Source organism: Aotus nancymaae, unplaced genomic scaffold, assembly GCF_030222135.1.
Source record: "Aotus nancymaae isolate 86718 unplaced genomic scaffold, 86718_ANA_hifiasm-v0.15.2.pri h1tg000057l, whole genome shotgun sequence".
Lineage (NCBI taxonomy): Eukaryota > Metazoa > Chordata > Mammalia > Primates > Aotidae > Aotus > Aotus nancymaae.
Genome location: NW_026988471.1, coordinates 30,330,340 through 30,344,364, shown reverse-complemented (window position 1 = coordinate 30,344,364; position 14,025 = coordinate 30,330,340). Strand labels below are relative to the sequence as shown.

The 14,025-nt window shown below is 45.1% G+C and overlaps 1 protein-coding gene across 3 annotated transcripts in view; it reads left to right on the top strand.

Annotated features, from left to right (window-relative positions):
* The window catches only part of XDH (xanthine dehydrogenase), a 79,545-nt gene extending 70,177 nt beyond the window's left edge, over positions 1 to 9,368 (top strand). For all 3 annotated transcript variants that reach the window (XM_064363967.1, XM_021674431.2, XM_021674432.2), the window contains 6 exons: positions 383 to 435; positions 2,568 to 2,682; positions 3,458 to 3,523; positions 5,134 to 5,322; positions 6,998 to 7,174; positions 8,762 to 9,368. In XM_064363967.1, the coding sequence (XP_064220037.1) occupies positions 383 to 435; positions 2,568 to 2,682; positions 3,458 to 3,523; positions 5,134 to 5,322; positions 6,998 to 7,174; positions 8,762 to 8,812 (651 nt within the window). In that variant the 3' untranslated portion in view covers positions 8,813 to 9,368. The remainder of the gene's footprint in view (positions 1 to 382; positions 436 to 2,567; positions 2,683 to 3,457; positions 3,524 to 5,133; positions 5,323 to 6,997; positions 7,175 to 8,761) is intronic.
* Positions 9,369 to 14,025: the final 4,657 nt, after the last annotated feature.

Genomic DNA, 14,025 nt, shown 5'->3' with positions numbered 1-14,025 from the left:
TGGTGTGCTACAAAAGGCCAGAGAGACTGTGATTCTTAACGTCCGGCATTTGCTCTATAGGCAATGGGGGCCATGGAAAGCTCTAGAGTAGGGGAGTGACATGCACAGTGTGGTATGTTAAGATGGCCACTCGGCTGGGCTGGGGAGACGGCTCGAGACAGGAAGATCACTTAAGAGGTGACTACAGTGTTCCAGGCTTCAGATAATGAGGACCTGGTGCAGATGGTGCCAGGGAGAATGTGAGGTAAGGTATGGAAGGGGGAGTCACTCGTAAAATGAGTTGATTGGCTTCCAGCGGAGGTGAGCTCCTGAAAGCTTAGTGCCGGGTCAGGGTTTCTGAAAACCTCACTTCCCCTGCCTGATGGCCATCTCCTCTCCTCAGGTCACAGCTGCCTACATGGACACAGTGAGCTTGTCTGCCACTGGGTTTTATAAGTAAGTATGGTGCTGTCCTTGCCCAGCTCATAGTGTGATGTCATCCTCACCTCACTGGTCCCCTCCAGCACCAAAGCCTGCCAGACTGTGGTCAGGAGAGAGCAGCTCCACTGCAACTCTTATCTCTTCAATGGACTTCCAGCAATTTCAGTCTAAAGATGCTCCAAAATATGTGAATGGCCACGCCACGCTCTGTGCCAAGAAGTAAAAGCACCAGCTGTGTGTCAGAAGACCTGACTTCTAGTTCTGGTCTCAGGGTGCACCACTTCGCCTGAGGAAGTCAGTGGTCCTGCTGAACCTGTTCCCTGTTTCCTCATTTATGATATATTGGGGCCAGTCACCTAACCTTTCCTCCCTCAGTGTTCTCCTGCAGAAATGAGGGTGTCTGGTGTTATGAGTTAGGCATTGCTGTTAGCCATGAATTCTTCTTTGTACTGTGTGTGGGATACTTTTTATACAATGAGAGCAGGATTTAGAGCACGTGGTCTTGTTACAAAATGCAGCACACAGTGGAACCTTATTAATACAGGGAGATTTTTCAAGAGAGTGTATGTCTTCTGCAACTTTGAATTCAGTAGCAGCATGAATAGCTGGAGACCCTGCCCATCTGACTTAGCAGTTGTAAAAAGATATGATCGTATTTACTGTCAGTCATCATGTTTTAGCCATCTCTGGGAAGTTTAGGACCTTTTCTTCCACAGATCAATATATTTGGAAAATAATTCAATGTTTCTTTAAAATATGTTGTCTGAATGTATGAATATATATATGCAAAATATATATGTATAAACATTTCTTTGTGTAAAACATTTATTTGCCATATGTATATGAATATATATGAACATATGTGTGCTCATATGAACATGTTCATATGTTCATATATATTAGGCATATATATATTTATACATCTATAAGGCATATATATAGATATATAAGGTATATATATGTATAAACATATATACCCACAAAACATTTCTATGCCATATATATGAACATACATATGGCTAATATATATATGTGTATAGATATTACACTGAATATATATGTTTATACATATATATGCCTTAGACATATATATGTATAAACATTTCTTTGCCATATATATGTATAAACATATATATTCAGTGTAATAGCTATACATATATATTAGCCATATATAAGTTATATATAATGCTTTCTAGGCTACTGATATCTGACCTACACATACATAAACACATTTTCTTATAAATTTCTATTATATTTCTGGAGTTCATGAAACTAGGGTTTTATAAAGGTGAACCCAGATGAGCATGGCGAAGGCAGAGGTCAAAGACATTGGTGGTGGTTTCTTCTGGGAGAAGCTTTTCCCTCAGCCCCATATTGATTTTGTTTTTGCACAGATCTGGTCATATCAGCTCATGTTATTCCTGCGTAGTGTATGGAATAACATAGAGTCAGTGTACCATAAACTGTAGGTGTGTGAATACACATGCACAAATGCATAGATACACTTATATTTATATGACTCATGCAAAAGTGGAGTTGTATAAGGTACTTCAGATTGAAAATTTAAAAAATATATAAGGGAGCATTTGTTTCTATTAGTATCATTTCCCTCAAATCATTTGTTGAACTTTCAAAGGGACCAGCAGATGGGGAGTGGCTGCTTAAAGGTGCACCCAGGTTAGCATGAGATACTGATCTTGTTAACTTTCACCTTGAGAAGGTGAGCAGGTGGACTTGGGTGAACAGTCTAAGAGCCGCCACAGGCAGAACCTTCTGTCCTGAAGACCTTGGATTCTAATTCAGTACATCTTTGGAGTGTGACTTTCATGTCCTTTGTGAGCCCAGACAGATCTGTCACCTCTTTCTGCTGTGCGGAGGCCAACATGGTGCTAAACACTGCTAGGCTGTACAGAATGAGGACAGAACGGCTATTGGCAAAATGGGGGAGAGCCCAGAGACAAAATGCTCTGGATTACCTGGGTTTCATTAACAGGTTCAAATGGCTCAAAACACATGGACTTTTTCGGAAAACAGCTGAATGAAAAAACTTGTAGGGTTTAAAGATTTTGTGGTCAAGCTGTGTGTGCATAGGGAAGGGGGTGTGTTCATGTTAATACACATGCAGTATCTTCTCTTTTCTCTCCCAGGACACCCAATCTGGGCTACAGCTTTGAGACTAACTCAGGGAACCCCTTCCACTACTTCACCTATGGAGTGGCTTGCTCTGAAGTAGAAATTGACTGCTTAACAGGAGATCATAAGGTAAGAAGTCTGCAAAACTTTCGTACTTAGTGGGAAAGAGAAGAGAAGCAACTGAGTTGTAATACAAAGAGCTGATAGAGAGGAACTTTCTGGTTAGAAAAAGAATGCCTTATGTTAAGGACAGGAAAACATCCTATAAAGGGCCACAGACTATTTTAGGTTTTGTGGGCCATACAGTCTCTGCCTCAGCTACTGAACTCTACCACTGAAGTGTGACAGCAGCCATAGACAGTTTGTAAACAGATAAGTGTGACCATGTTCCAATAAAATACGATCTATAGACACTGAAATTTGAATTTGAATTGAATTTCATGTAATTTTTACTTGTCACAAATATTCTTCCTTTTATTTTTCTAGTTATTCAATAATGTAATTATTAGCCTACAGGCCCTACAAAAACAGGGGTGAGTTGGATTTTGCCCATAGAACATAGTATATTGACTCTTTTGTACATGATCTACCCAGACTCAGATTCAAAGCCCCAGGTTTCTGGGACACTGTCTGACTACTCACATATGAATGTGTGTGCAGTTACTGAGAGATCATTGCTGCTCCCCATCCCCTGCCCAGCTGCTACAAACTCAGACTTCAGCAGTGATGGTGGCAGCAGAGATCTGGTAGGAACATTAGCACTTCTGCCTGAGCATACGCAGGGCTTTCTGATTGGAAATGTACTCTGGTTGGCACTTGTAGTCTGAGGGTAACCGTGACTCACCTGTCATATTCCAAACATCTTTTCCTTCTCTAACTGCTTGTATTTTGCCATCTACTCTAGAACCTCCGCACAGATATTGTCATGGATGTTGGCGCCAGTCTAAACCCTGCCATTGATATTGGACAGGTGAGGCTCAGGGGACCAGGATGGTGACAGCCTTTGACAAATGCACCCCAATCCCCTCCATGTTGTCCAAGGTTGTCTTCAAATAGGTTGAAACCTGGAACCTAGGGAGTAACCCCCAAAGTAGAATTTAGATTGGTGATAGTTCAACCAACTCTCAAGGCAGAAAGCAGATTCATGTGAGTTAACTTGGGAAAGGCACTCAATGCAAAGAATGAGCTGAGGAATGGGGAAACATGGCATGCACATGTGGACATGCTAACACACCCAATTTGAGAGCGAGCACAGTGTAGAATGGAGATTGAGTTTGGGATCAATGCCCAGACAGTGGGGCCTGAGGTCAGAAGAGTTTTTTGTCTTCTCATTCTTCTACCCAGGACAGGTTTTGTACCCCAGGAAGTAGATGCTGCTGAACGTGGAGTGGTGAAAGGCCCTGGGAGCAAAACACAAAGGCTTAAGCAGAAGTAGTAAAGGGAGGTCCCAGAGAAAATCACTTTAGAAGAATACGGAATTATTGGGAATAATAGGTGAAATAAGGCTGGGCGCTGTGGCTCACACCTGCAATCCTAGCACTTTGGGAGGCTGAGGTGGGTGGATCATCTGAGGTCAGGAGTTCAAGACCAGCCTGGACAACATGGCAAAACTCCATCTCTACCAAAAATACAAAAATTAGCTGGTATGGTGGCGAGCGCCTGTAATCTCAGCTACTTGGGAGGCTGAGGTAGGAGAATTGCTTGAACCTGGGAGGCAGAGGTTGCAGTGAGCAGAGATCGCACCAATGCACTCCAGCCTGGGGTGATAGAGCAAGACTCAGTCTCAAAAAATAAAACAAAATAAAGAACAGGTGAAATGGGAGAGAACAGAGGATAAATCAAGAATTTAAGACTGAGCATCTGGTAAAAAATACAAATTGTACTTCTCACAAACGGACAATTACTGAATATACAAAAATCTGGCTATTAGTCAATCTGTTCATTAATTCATTGAACAACCATTTATGGTCCCCTGCTGTGACTAGACACCCAGCCAGGCACCGAAGTCCCAAAGGTGATTGCCAGTGGTCTCTTTTCTGAATGTTCATTGAGGTACAGTAGTGCCCCATGTCACTCTTCTGAGCAGGGGGCTGGGAGAGCTGATGTGTGGGCCCGTCTAGCATGGCAGTTATCCTAGAAGAGACCTGTAAGCTGAGCTGCAGTGGGGGCACTTTCTCCGAGAGACAGGCAGGGGTGGGTGTTCACAATGGAGGTAAGTCTCAAAGAATCTACTATCAAATACATCCTCCTGCAAGCTTGCTTCTTAGCTTAGGCTTACCATTTCCCTAGTAGCAACGTGGAAGGAACATCCCCATCTGCACTGTGGCAGGTTTTAGTGGGAAACACGCCCAGCAGTGTGACCTTCAGTATTAATGTCCTTGCTCTGCCTGAGCCAAAGCCTGGCAGAAGTCCAGATAGGTTATTCCAGGGCTGGGGCAGGAGCCAGGTAAGAAATAGAGGGCTGTTTTAGCTACATTCCAGGCTGCACTACAGGTGGGGCTTTGTGTCCTTTGTGGCAAGTGGTATTTGTCCTTAGGGAAGAGAGAGGCAGGGTAACCATGTTCTCCACCCATCCTGCAGGTGGAAGGGGCATTTGTCCAGGGCCTTGGCCTCTTCACCCTAGAGGAGCTACACTACTCTCCCGAGGGGAGCCTGCACACCCGTGGCCCTAGCACCTACAAGATCCCTGCATTTGGCAGCATCCCCATTGAGTTCAGGGTGTCCCTGCTCCGCGACTGCCCCAACAAAAAGGCCATCTATGCATCCAAGGTACCATTGGTCTGGCTCTGTGCTGCTTTCTTCTGATCTGCCCTGGGGGAGGCCCCAGTGGGTGAGGAGAAGCCTCAGTGACCCACCTGGTAGGCCTTCAAAGGGCATATCTTGAGGAGGGAAGATGGTTTGACACTGACCTGGGTAGGGGCAGTGGGAAAGTTGGGCAGTCCTGCTTGAGAACAGTTGAATTGGGTTGAGGACAGCACCTTAGTGTGGTCTGAAGCCTGCTTCTTTGGGTGAATTTAGAGGGATTCCTTCATCAAACCTTGTCATTCAAATCCTGGTCCACACCCATATCTCAGGCGTACATCACTGGTGCTTGATCCTAAGAGACGATTTTACAGGTACGGCATTGCTGTAGTCCAAGGAAAATCAGCACATTCACTGCAGATGGCGTAGCACCTTTATACACACCCTTTAACCTCCTTCAGTTGCCAATATTTGACCTTAAGACAATCAGGCTGGTTGCAGTGGCTCACGCACTTTGGGAGGCCAAAGCGGGTGGATTGCCTGAGCTCAGGGACTCAAGATCAGCCTGGGCAACGTGGCAAAACCCCATCTCTACTAAAAATAAAAAAAAAAATTAGCTGGGCATGGTGGGTTGTGCCTGTAATCTCAGCTACTCAGGAGGCTGAGGCACAAGAATCTTTTGAACCTGGGAGGCAGAAGTTGCAGAGCTGAGATCACACCACTGCACCCTAGCCTGGGCAACAGAGTGAGACTCTGCCTCAAAAAAAAAAAAAAAAAAAAAAAAAAAAGACTTGGTCAGATACCTGGAGGATTGTGAATAAGTGTCCTCTATTTCTTTCCTATCTCCAATAAGTATGAAGAAATGATTGAAAATTGGCTTAGCTGATGAATACAGTCCTAGGTTGAAGAAGGAGGGCAGCTAATCCCTGGTAACCAAAGAAACAGCCATTTGCTCCGCTTGTGGTTGACTTTACTGTAGGGGGCAGGGGAAGCTGGGACATATTGTGACCCTTGCCATTGACTGTCATACTTTACCATGCTTGGGAATTACTGGGGCTCATGATAAAAATGCACCTCTCTGGGCCCCACACCCAGACATTTTGCTCCAATAGGTGTGGCTTAGGGCCCTAGAACATGCATTTTTAGCAAGTATCTTTAGTGATTCTGATATAAGTGGTTTCTGATCTATACTTTGGGGGGAGAAAAACAAACCTATGCTAGAAGGTGTTTTAATTCTTATTCGTTATTATGCCCATAATTCCTGCGGATGCTGTAAACATGACTATGGGTGCCAGTAAATGTTGGTATTAGAGTTGCAGGTAGACTATTCCCCTCAGCTAGTGACTGTGAGGAAAAGGTTAAAACTTATGTCAGATTTTGTGGTCTGTAAAATACAATTACTGAGTATAACTTTACATGGTACATTATATTTGCATGGTGTCATCAGAGAAAATTACACAACGAGTGTTCAAGGAAATTTGCCCATGAGGTTCAGCCATATACTAGCTAGATTGTTCTCAGGCCCTGATCAATTTTGACTGTGCCTTCCTGCCATATTTAGTGTGGCCCTCTCAGTGCTTTCCTGGTGCCACCAGCCCTCCTGGTGCAGAGCTCACTGCCTGGCCTCCTAGGTCCACATGGTGATGATGTGGAGGCTGGGCCGCCTGCCTGAGCCCCAGCCCTGTGCCCTTTCTGTGTTCAGGCTGTTGGAGAGCCGCCCCTATTCCTGGCTGCTTCCATCTTCTTTGCTATCAAAGACGCCATCCGTGCAGCTCGAGCACAGCACACAGGTAATAACATGAAGGAACTCTTCCGGCTAGACAGCCCTGCCACCCCGGAGAAGATCCGCAACGCCTGCGTGGACAAGTTCACCACCCTGGTATGATGCCCCTCAAGCTTCCACTCAGTCCAGGGATAGGCTGGCAAACCAGAGGGAAGGTCCTGCACAGAGGACAGGTGCTGGGCTCTCTCTTAACTGGGCAGCCTTGCATCAATGGCCGCCCTTCACTGTGCGTGGTACGAAGCACACACTTGAACTTGCGAGACAATTATGAGAAACCTCCTTAAAGCTGTAGCTTGTAGCTGGGCCTCCTCCTAAGAAATGGGAGGAATGCGTGGTGCACAGTCATAACTCACAGATTTTATTATTTTCCATCTAGATAAGGGTGATGGATGAAACTCCAGAGAGCCTAATCTTTAGTGTCACTAGCATTTAAAAAATTGATGTTAAGGACACTGTATGAATATTGGGGGGATGGAGGGAAAAAGAGGAAACAATTAATTAGATCAACCACATTTGTCCTGTGATTATTGTGTACCCTTCTGATACTGGAGACACACAGGTGTCCTTGAGGACTTTGCAACATTGGGAAACCAGATGATTGCATTATAGGGTGATTGATCACTGTCTTGAAGGTGTATGTGGCAGAAAGTAGTAGAAGAGTTCCATAGTCATTGGAGTCACTTTAAGAAGAATCTATGTGATGCTTGTAGTTAGCAATGCCTGGCAAAAGAAGACTTTGCTAGGACGGTTGCTTCCACTGTGGGGATCTCGGAACCAGCTTACCCTCTGAGTAGTGCTGAAGTGGGCTCTGCACCATGGCTTTAATTGCTTTGCAACTGCAACCTCTGTGGAGTTAGCAGGACTGGATTATTCCTGATACTCAGGTTGGGCTTCCTCTTTTTAAAATTCAAAAAGCCTTTGGCTCTAGAGGTAAAGTGGGTACACATGGCCCCAAGTGGGGAGGGTACAGGAAAGCCCCAGGGGCACGCAAATCTCCAGACTTCAGCACAGCAGAGTCTGGATAAAGGAGGCATGTGGGTCCCCAAGAGCTTTAGCTATGGAGTGAGAACTACACAGATGTGTGGCACTCCCAGGCAGTGAAGATGCCCACAGCTGTGCAGCAACCTACCCACAGCCCAGAACCTTCCCACCATGGCTCCCAATGCTGACAATCACCCAAACACCATTTCCTTGAAAGGACTGGGGCTGCATGGCTCCCAATAAGCTCCCACAGGTTATAAGGTGAGCTCTTTGCAAACAGCCTGATGCAGATCTCCATCATTTTAGTAACCTCTCTGTGGCCCCAGACGTAAAACAAAGATGCTTTTCTATATTACAATATACCAGCAATTTAAAAATTCTTGCTATGCATTTGCATGAGCAGCTGATTCTATGAACTTTTTAAGAACCGCGAGTTTTCAAAAGGGATCACATCTGTATTGTTCATCACCATACTTCCAAAGCCTACTAGAATGCCTGCCACATGGAAAGTGCTCAATGAAAATAAATGAGTGACTAGGAAATTAAGGAGTCCTGCCCTGGAGCTTTCTCCACAGCTGGGCCTGCAGAGTGGTGCTTGGCCTTGGGATGGCGGTTGGCAGTGGTGAGAGGTGATGTAGGCAGGAGAGTGGAGGAGCATGATCAGCAGACCCTGACAATGAGAACACTGTCATTCCTTCCTAGTGTGTCACTGGTGTACCAGAAAACTGCAAACCCTGGTCTGTGAGGGTCTGAAGAGAGAGTCCCCAGCAGAGTCTTCTCGTGCTGCATTTGGGCTTCCATGGAGCAGGAGAAACACACCACAAAACATGGATCTATAAAAGTCACAGAATGACAGAGCTGTGATGCATCAGGATGAAATTTGGAAGACAAGTGAATGCATTGGAAGATTTTGATCAAAAATGTAATTTGCAAACATAATGAGAAGGAAATTCAAAACTCTTAGGCCTAAATGGTAAATATGCAATTAGGATCATTTTCTGTCTTTTTTAATCATATACTTGGAATAGGGTCAGGAAGGGTTTGTCCTATTCCCCACTTAGTGGACAGCCTGTATAACCTCAAGTTCTGATGGTGTCTGTCCTTTGAAGAGGATTCCGACAAACCTCCAGTAGCTTAAACCAAAGTTACTTTAAATCGTGTGCCTTCCTCTGAAAGCCTTGCCTTCAAACCAATGAACAGCAAAGCATAACCTTGAATCTATACTCAAATTTTGCAATGAGGCAGTGGGGCAAGATTAAAACCTCTAACCATCTTTGAATCATTAAAATAAAGAATGAAACAAATTCAAGGTTAATTGTATCTAGCTTTATTAATCTGCATAAAGCAAGATTACTCTGTAACACAAAAATCCAGCCAACTCAATTATTGAGTACCTACATTGTTCTAGATTTCTTTCCCTTCCTCTTTGAGTATTTACAAAAAAATACTATGTTTGATCTTTACATTTGAAGCCAAAGTAATTTCCACCGAAAATGATGCTATCAGGCCTGGCATGGTGGCTCACACCTGTAATCGCAGCAATTTGGGAGGCTGAGACAGGAGAATTGCTTGAGCCTAGCAGTTTGAGACCAGCCTGAGAAACAGAGATATCCTGTCTTAAAATTTTTTAAAAAAATCAGTTGGTCTTGGTAGTGCATACCTAGTAGTCCCAACTACTTAGGAGGCTGAGGTGGAGAGATCATTTGAGCTCAGGAGGTGGAGGCTGCCAAGAGCTATGATTCCGCCACTGCACTCCTGCCTGAGTGACTGAGCAAGATCTTGCCTCTGAAGAAAAAAAAAAGAAAAAAAGAAATGCTTCTATCAAAATCAAGATCAACCAGAGGTAGAAGAGCCAAGAAGCCTGGGTCCTCATTCCAGCTCTGTCTCTTCTCTCTCTACTTTGTGACCTTGGACTGTCATTTCCACTTCCTGTGATCCATTTGACTGCAAACATAGGGGTTGCAGTAAAGGGTTGTCTCACATCTTCTGCTCTAAAAGCCTATAAATATGTGACCTGAAAACTCCAGTTACATAAGGGATCTGCAGCTATCTAAGGCTGGGTTTTCTTACTATCATATGATACCTGGTCTAATGAACTCTGCTTAGATCACCTCAAGTTTCTGAGGTTGGTAAAGAGAACAGGAGAAGAACAAACGCCTCTTTTATTACTCCAGCAGGTGATTTAATCCCTACATAGTGCCGGGTGGACGATGTGTCACTGTCGCATGTCTTCGCTGAATAAATCCAACCTTCAGCCAGACAGAATCTGTGGTTCTGGCTATGGAGGGAGAATAATGGAAATGATGTAGTTGGACTGGCACTTGATGCCACTAATAAATGAAACTGTCAGCTGGTTGGCATGTGAAAAATGCTTATTAATTATCATCACACCAAATGCTAGTATCTTCAGTATCTTGGCCAGCCTTTGTTTCTTGAAAACACGCGCGTGCGCGCGCGCACACACACACACACACTCTCACACACTTTCTTACAAAATTCCCTTCTCCAGAGTATCCCAGATATGCTCACTGTTTTATAGCACGGTCAAGGTAGAAGAGCTTTACAAACTAAGAGTATTTACACTGAGATCCACGTCTCCAGGTCAATTTCAGATGATTTTCGGGGATGTTCTGGGGCAGGGCCTGAGACCTGTCACTTGTTATTAGTGAAGCTGTTGGGGCTAAGCAATGACTCAGAATTCCCTTCTGTGCTTAGGTACCAAGGTGAGAGTAGAGAGGTCATGAAAATCCAACAAGCAAGTGCTTTGTGAACTAGAAATCACTGTGCTCTTCAGAGCCATCGTCCGCCTCAGACACTTTGCCTTGCCCTATTGTCTTAGTCTTAAAGTTCCTTGAGTCTATACTGTGAGACGCCTTGGTTTTTTTGGTGTTGCACAAGAAATGCAGTCAACACTGCCTGCAGTATGGCCTGGAACCTGCAGAGGGCAGCAGAAGATTGAACAAGAGGCATATTCGCCAGATGGCCCAGCAGGGTCACATCTGTTAAACACTAGGTACTGATTTAGGATCTCTGCCTAGACCAGACATCCTCTGAGCCTTCTCCAAGAGCTGAATTCAAAGCTGACTTAGGGTTTTAGACTGACAAAAGTCTCAAAGGAGCTCTCCAAAGACATGGGTCAGCTGTGGGAGGGAGTCTGAGCTCCAGATGAATGGCTAGCAGGGGGAAGGCAATTCTTATTTTTGGAGTATCTGCAACTTGCCAGGGGAGAAGGTAAATGCTTTACCTACAGGGTCTCATTTAATCCTCCTCCTCCCAGTGGTTTTACAAGGTAGGTCCTTTAATCCCTATAACCACATCAAGGAGTGGTCCTACCCCCGCCATGCTGAGGGCTTACTCAGAGACATTTACTCCTAAGTGCCTACCACAACCAGTGGGCAGCTCCCTGGCAGACCAGGAAGCCTGGTGTGTATTGGGAGTCGCCTGCCTGTCAGAGTGGACACTTGCTAGCCAGGCTCATGGAGACGGATGGGGGCACCAGAATGCCCACCGTTTCATTTATAGGCACGGTGAGGATTATCCTGTTGGAACAGCCAAGCTGCTGAGCTACCATCAGGACAGCTGATGAGCCTCCCTCTACTCCAGAGCTAGGTGGCCAGGAGGCCGGGACAGGAGGCAGGACAGAGGTTGTAGGAGGAACTCTGGGCAGGGGATAAGGACAGAAATAGTCTTAGCTGATTGATTTATGTCTGGGAACATCCCTGGACCCATGATATTTTTATCTTCTGTGGAGGGGGAGCCTGGAAACCTGTCCATTTGCTGCCTGTTTTGGATCGTGGGACAAGGCGATTCATGACATGTAGCTTCCTTAAATTGGTGAAGCATGAGGTCACCTTGGTGCCCCCCAGGCCCAGGAGCCTGCCCTTTTGTTTTGTTTCTATCCTGAAGTGGGGGAGTACATGTTCCTAAGGCAGGAGACAAATCCTGTGACAATCTTGTCACCTGAAACAAAGCAACCCATTGGTGGAAGTGGAAATGTCAGGCACTGCCCAAAGGGATTCTGGCGTCATCTCTGTCCTTGAACTGCCCTGCTCTGGCGTGTACAACCCTCCCCACCCCCTCACCAGCATCCCAGAGCTGAAAAGTCCATCAGGCTCAACCTCTGTATTTTAGAGAGGAGAAACATAAGCTCACAGAAAGAAACCGACTTATCCAGAGTCCTGCGGCCCTTTAGTGGCACAGTCAGATTTACAGCAAGGCTGCCTGGTTCCCGGTCCAGGCTTTTTAAAACTAAACCATACATTCATTAGTCAACTGAGCCTTCTATTGGGAAACCTGTGGGTCAGGGAGCTGGGGTATATGATGGAAATCTAGTTATACCAGATGGGAAGAAGACAGAGCAAGTTTGAGCCCAAGATTTGCCTTTATGCCTATATATGCCTAAGATTTGCCTGTATGCCTATATATGCCTATCTGCCAGTGCTCCTGTGACAGGATGCTAAAATGGGATTCTTTCCTCAGCCACACAGATGGGAAACAAAACAGTGAGTGCAAAACATCCCCTCATTTCAAAGAGAGATGCTGAATCTAAATCATCTATGCAAGACTTGCAAAGAGATGGCTGGAAACTGATTTTGCCACCATTAACTCACCATCTACCTCAAGAGTATAAAAGATTGAAGTACAGAGTTTGAGAGATTGGGAAGAGAGGTTTTCTTTGGAGCTAGCAAGCCATGCATTCTCCCTGCCAAACAGGAGTGTGTGTGTGTGTGTGTGTGTGTGTGCAAGAAAAGGGGGGTCTCATGGTAAATGACATCTGCTTGGAAAGCTGTGGTTGGATTAGACAGGCATTAAGGCAGTGAGAGGAAGGGGATGAGAGCCACAGGGCAGGGATACCAGTATGGCCACACTGGAGGGAGCCACCACCCAGGAAGACTTCCTGGAGGGTGTGATGGAACTCCAACAAAGAAAGGGACCATTTGATGCCCCAGGATCAAAATAGCCTCAGGCTGGCTTGCTCCAGTGTGGCCCATGAGGAGCACCCAAACATCCTTGCCCAGCTATCTTCATAAGCCTTTATCAAAAGTGCAGAAGGAGAAGTCACTCTCTTTTGTTATTCATGCTGTTTAGTTTTTCTGACAATGACAACAACCAGCATTTGTATAGTAATTTGAAAGGCGCTCCCCCTTGCAATGCTTTCTGCAATTCTTTCAATAAACCTACGAGGTATGTTTTATAATCATATTCACTTTACAAACAGGGAAACTGAGGCTCAGGGTAGAAGTTGATGGTGCAGACCAGAGCACTAGCTGTGAAATCAGCTGATGTGTTTCAGTCTTTGTCTCCCACTTAGCTGCTGTGTGATCTTGGGCAAATTGTTTAAATCTGTATACTTCTACTTCCTTGTCTGTGAATGAGATAATGGTGGTTCTCTCATGGGGTTGTGGAGAGGATGGCATCAGAAAATGCAGGTAAGGCACCAAACCCAGTGCCTGGCAAGAAGCTTCTTCTCTTATAGAGTGAGTGCCTGAGCAGTGTCAACTAATAAGAAAACCAACACTGAGCAGCAGCAAATAAAAGAGAAGTTGCTTTAATTGGGGTCTTGGGAATTGTGGTGAGCAACCAGCTAAATTGTGTACCATGCAGGTGAGGCTGGGCAGGGGCTTATAAAGGTTACTATAAGTTTATATATCTGAAAGGTTTTAGCAGAGTCTTTAATTGCTGATGGCTGGTCACAGCTTAGGATGTGTCTGATGATCAGTCCAGTTTGGCATAGCTGTTTCTCCAGGAGGTTAATGATCAGGTCCAGCAAAAACAGTTTAGATCAAATGCAGCTGGTTTTACAATTTGGCCCAGTTTAATAGGTCAGATTCCATCTGGGCATGTACGTGACTGGGGTCCAACTCCTCATGCTTTCCTGGCTCTCGATACTTCTGACATAACCATCTCCATTTGGATTTTCTTTCTGACAGCAGTGACTTAAACCTAAGCCTCCAGATGCCAAAGTT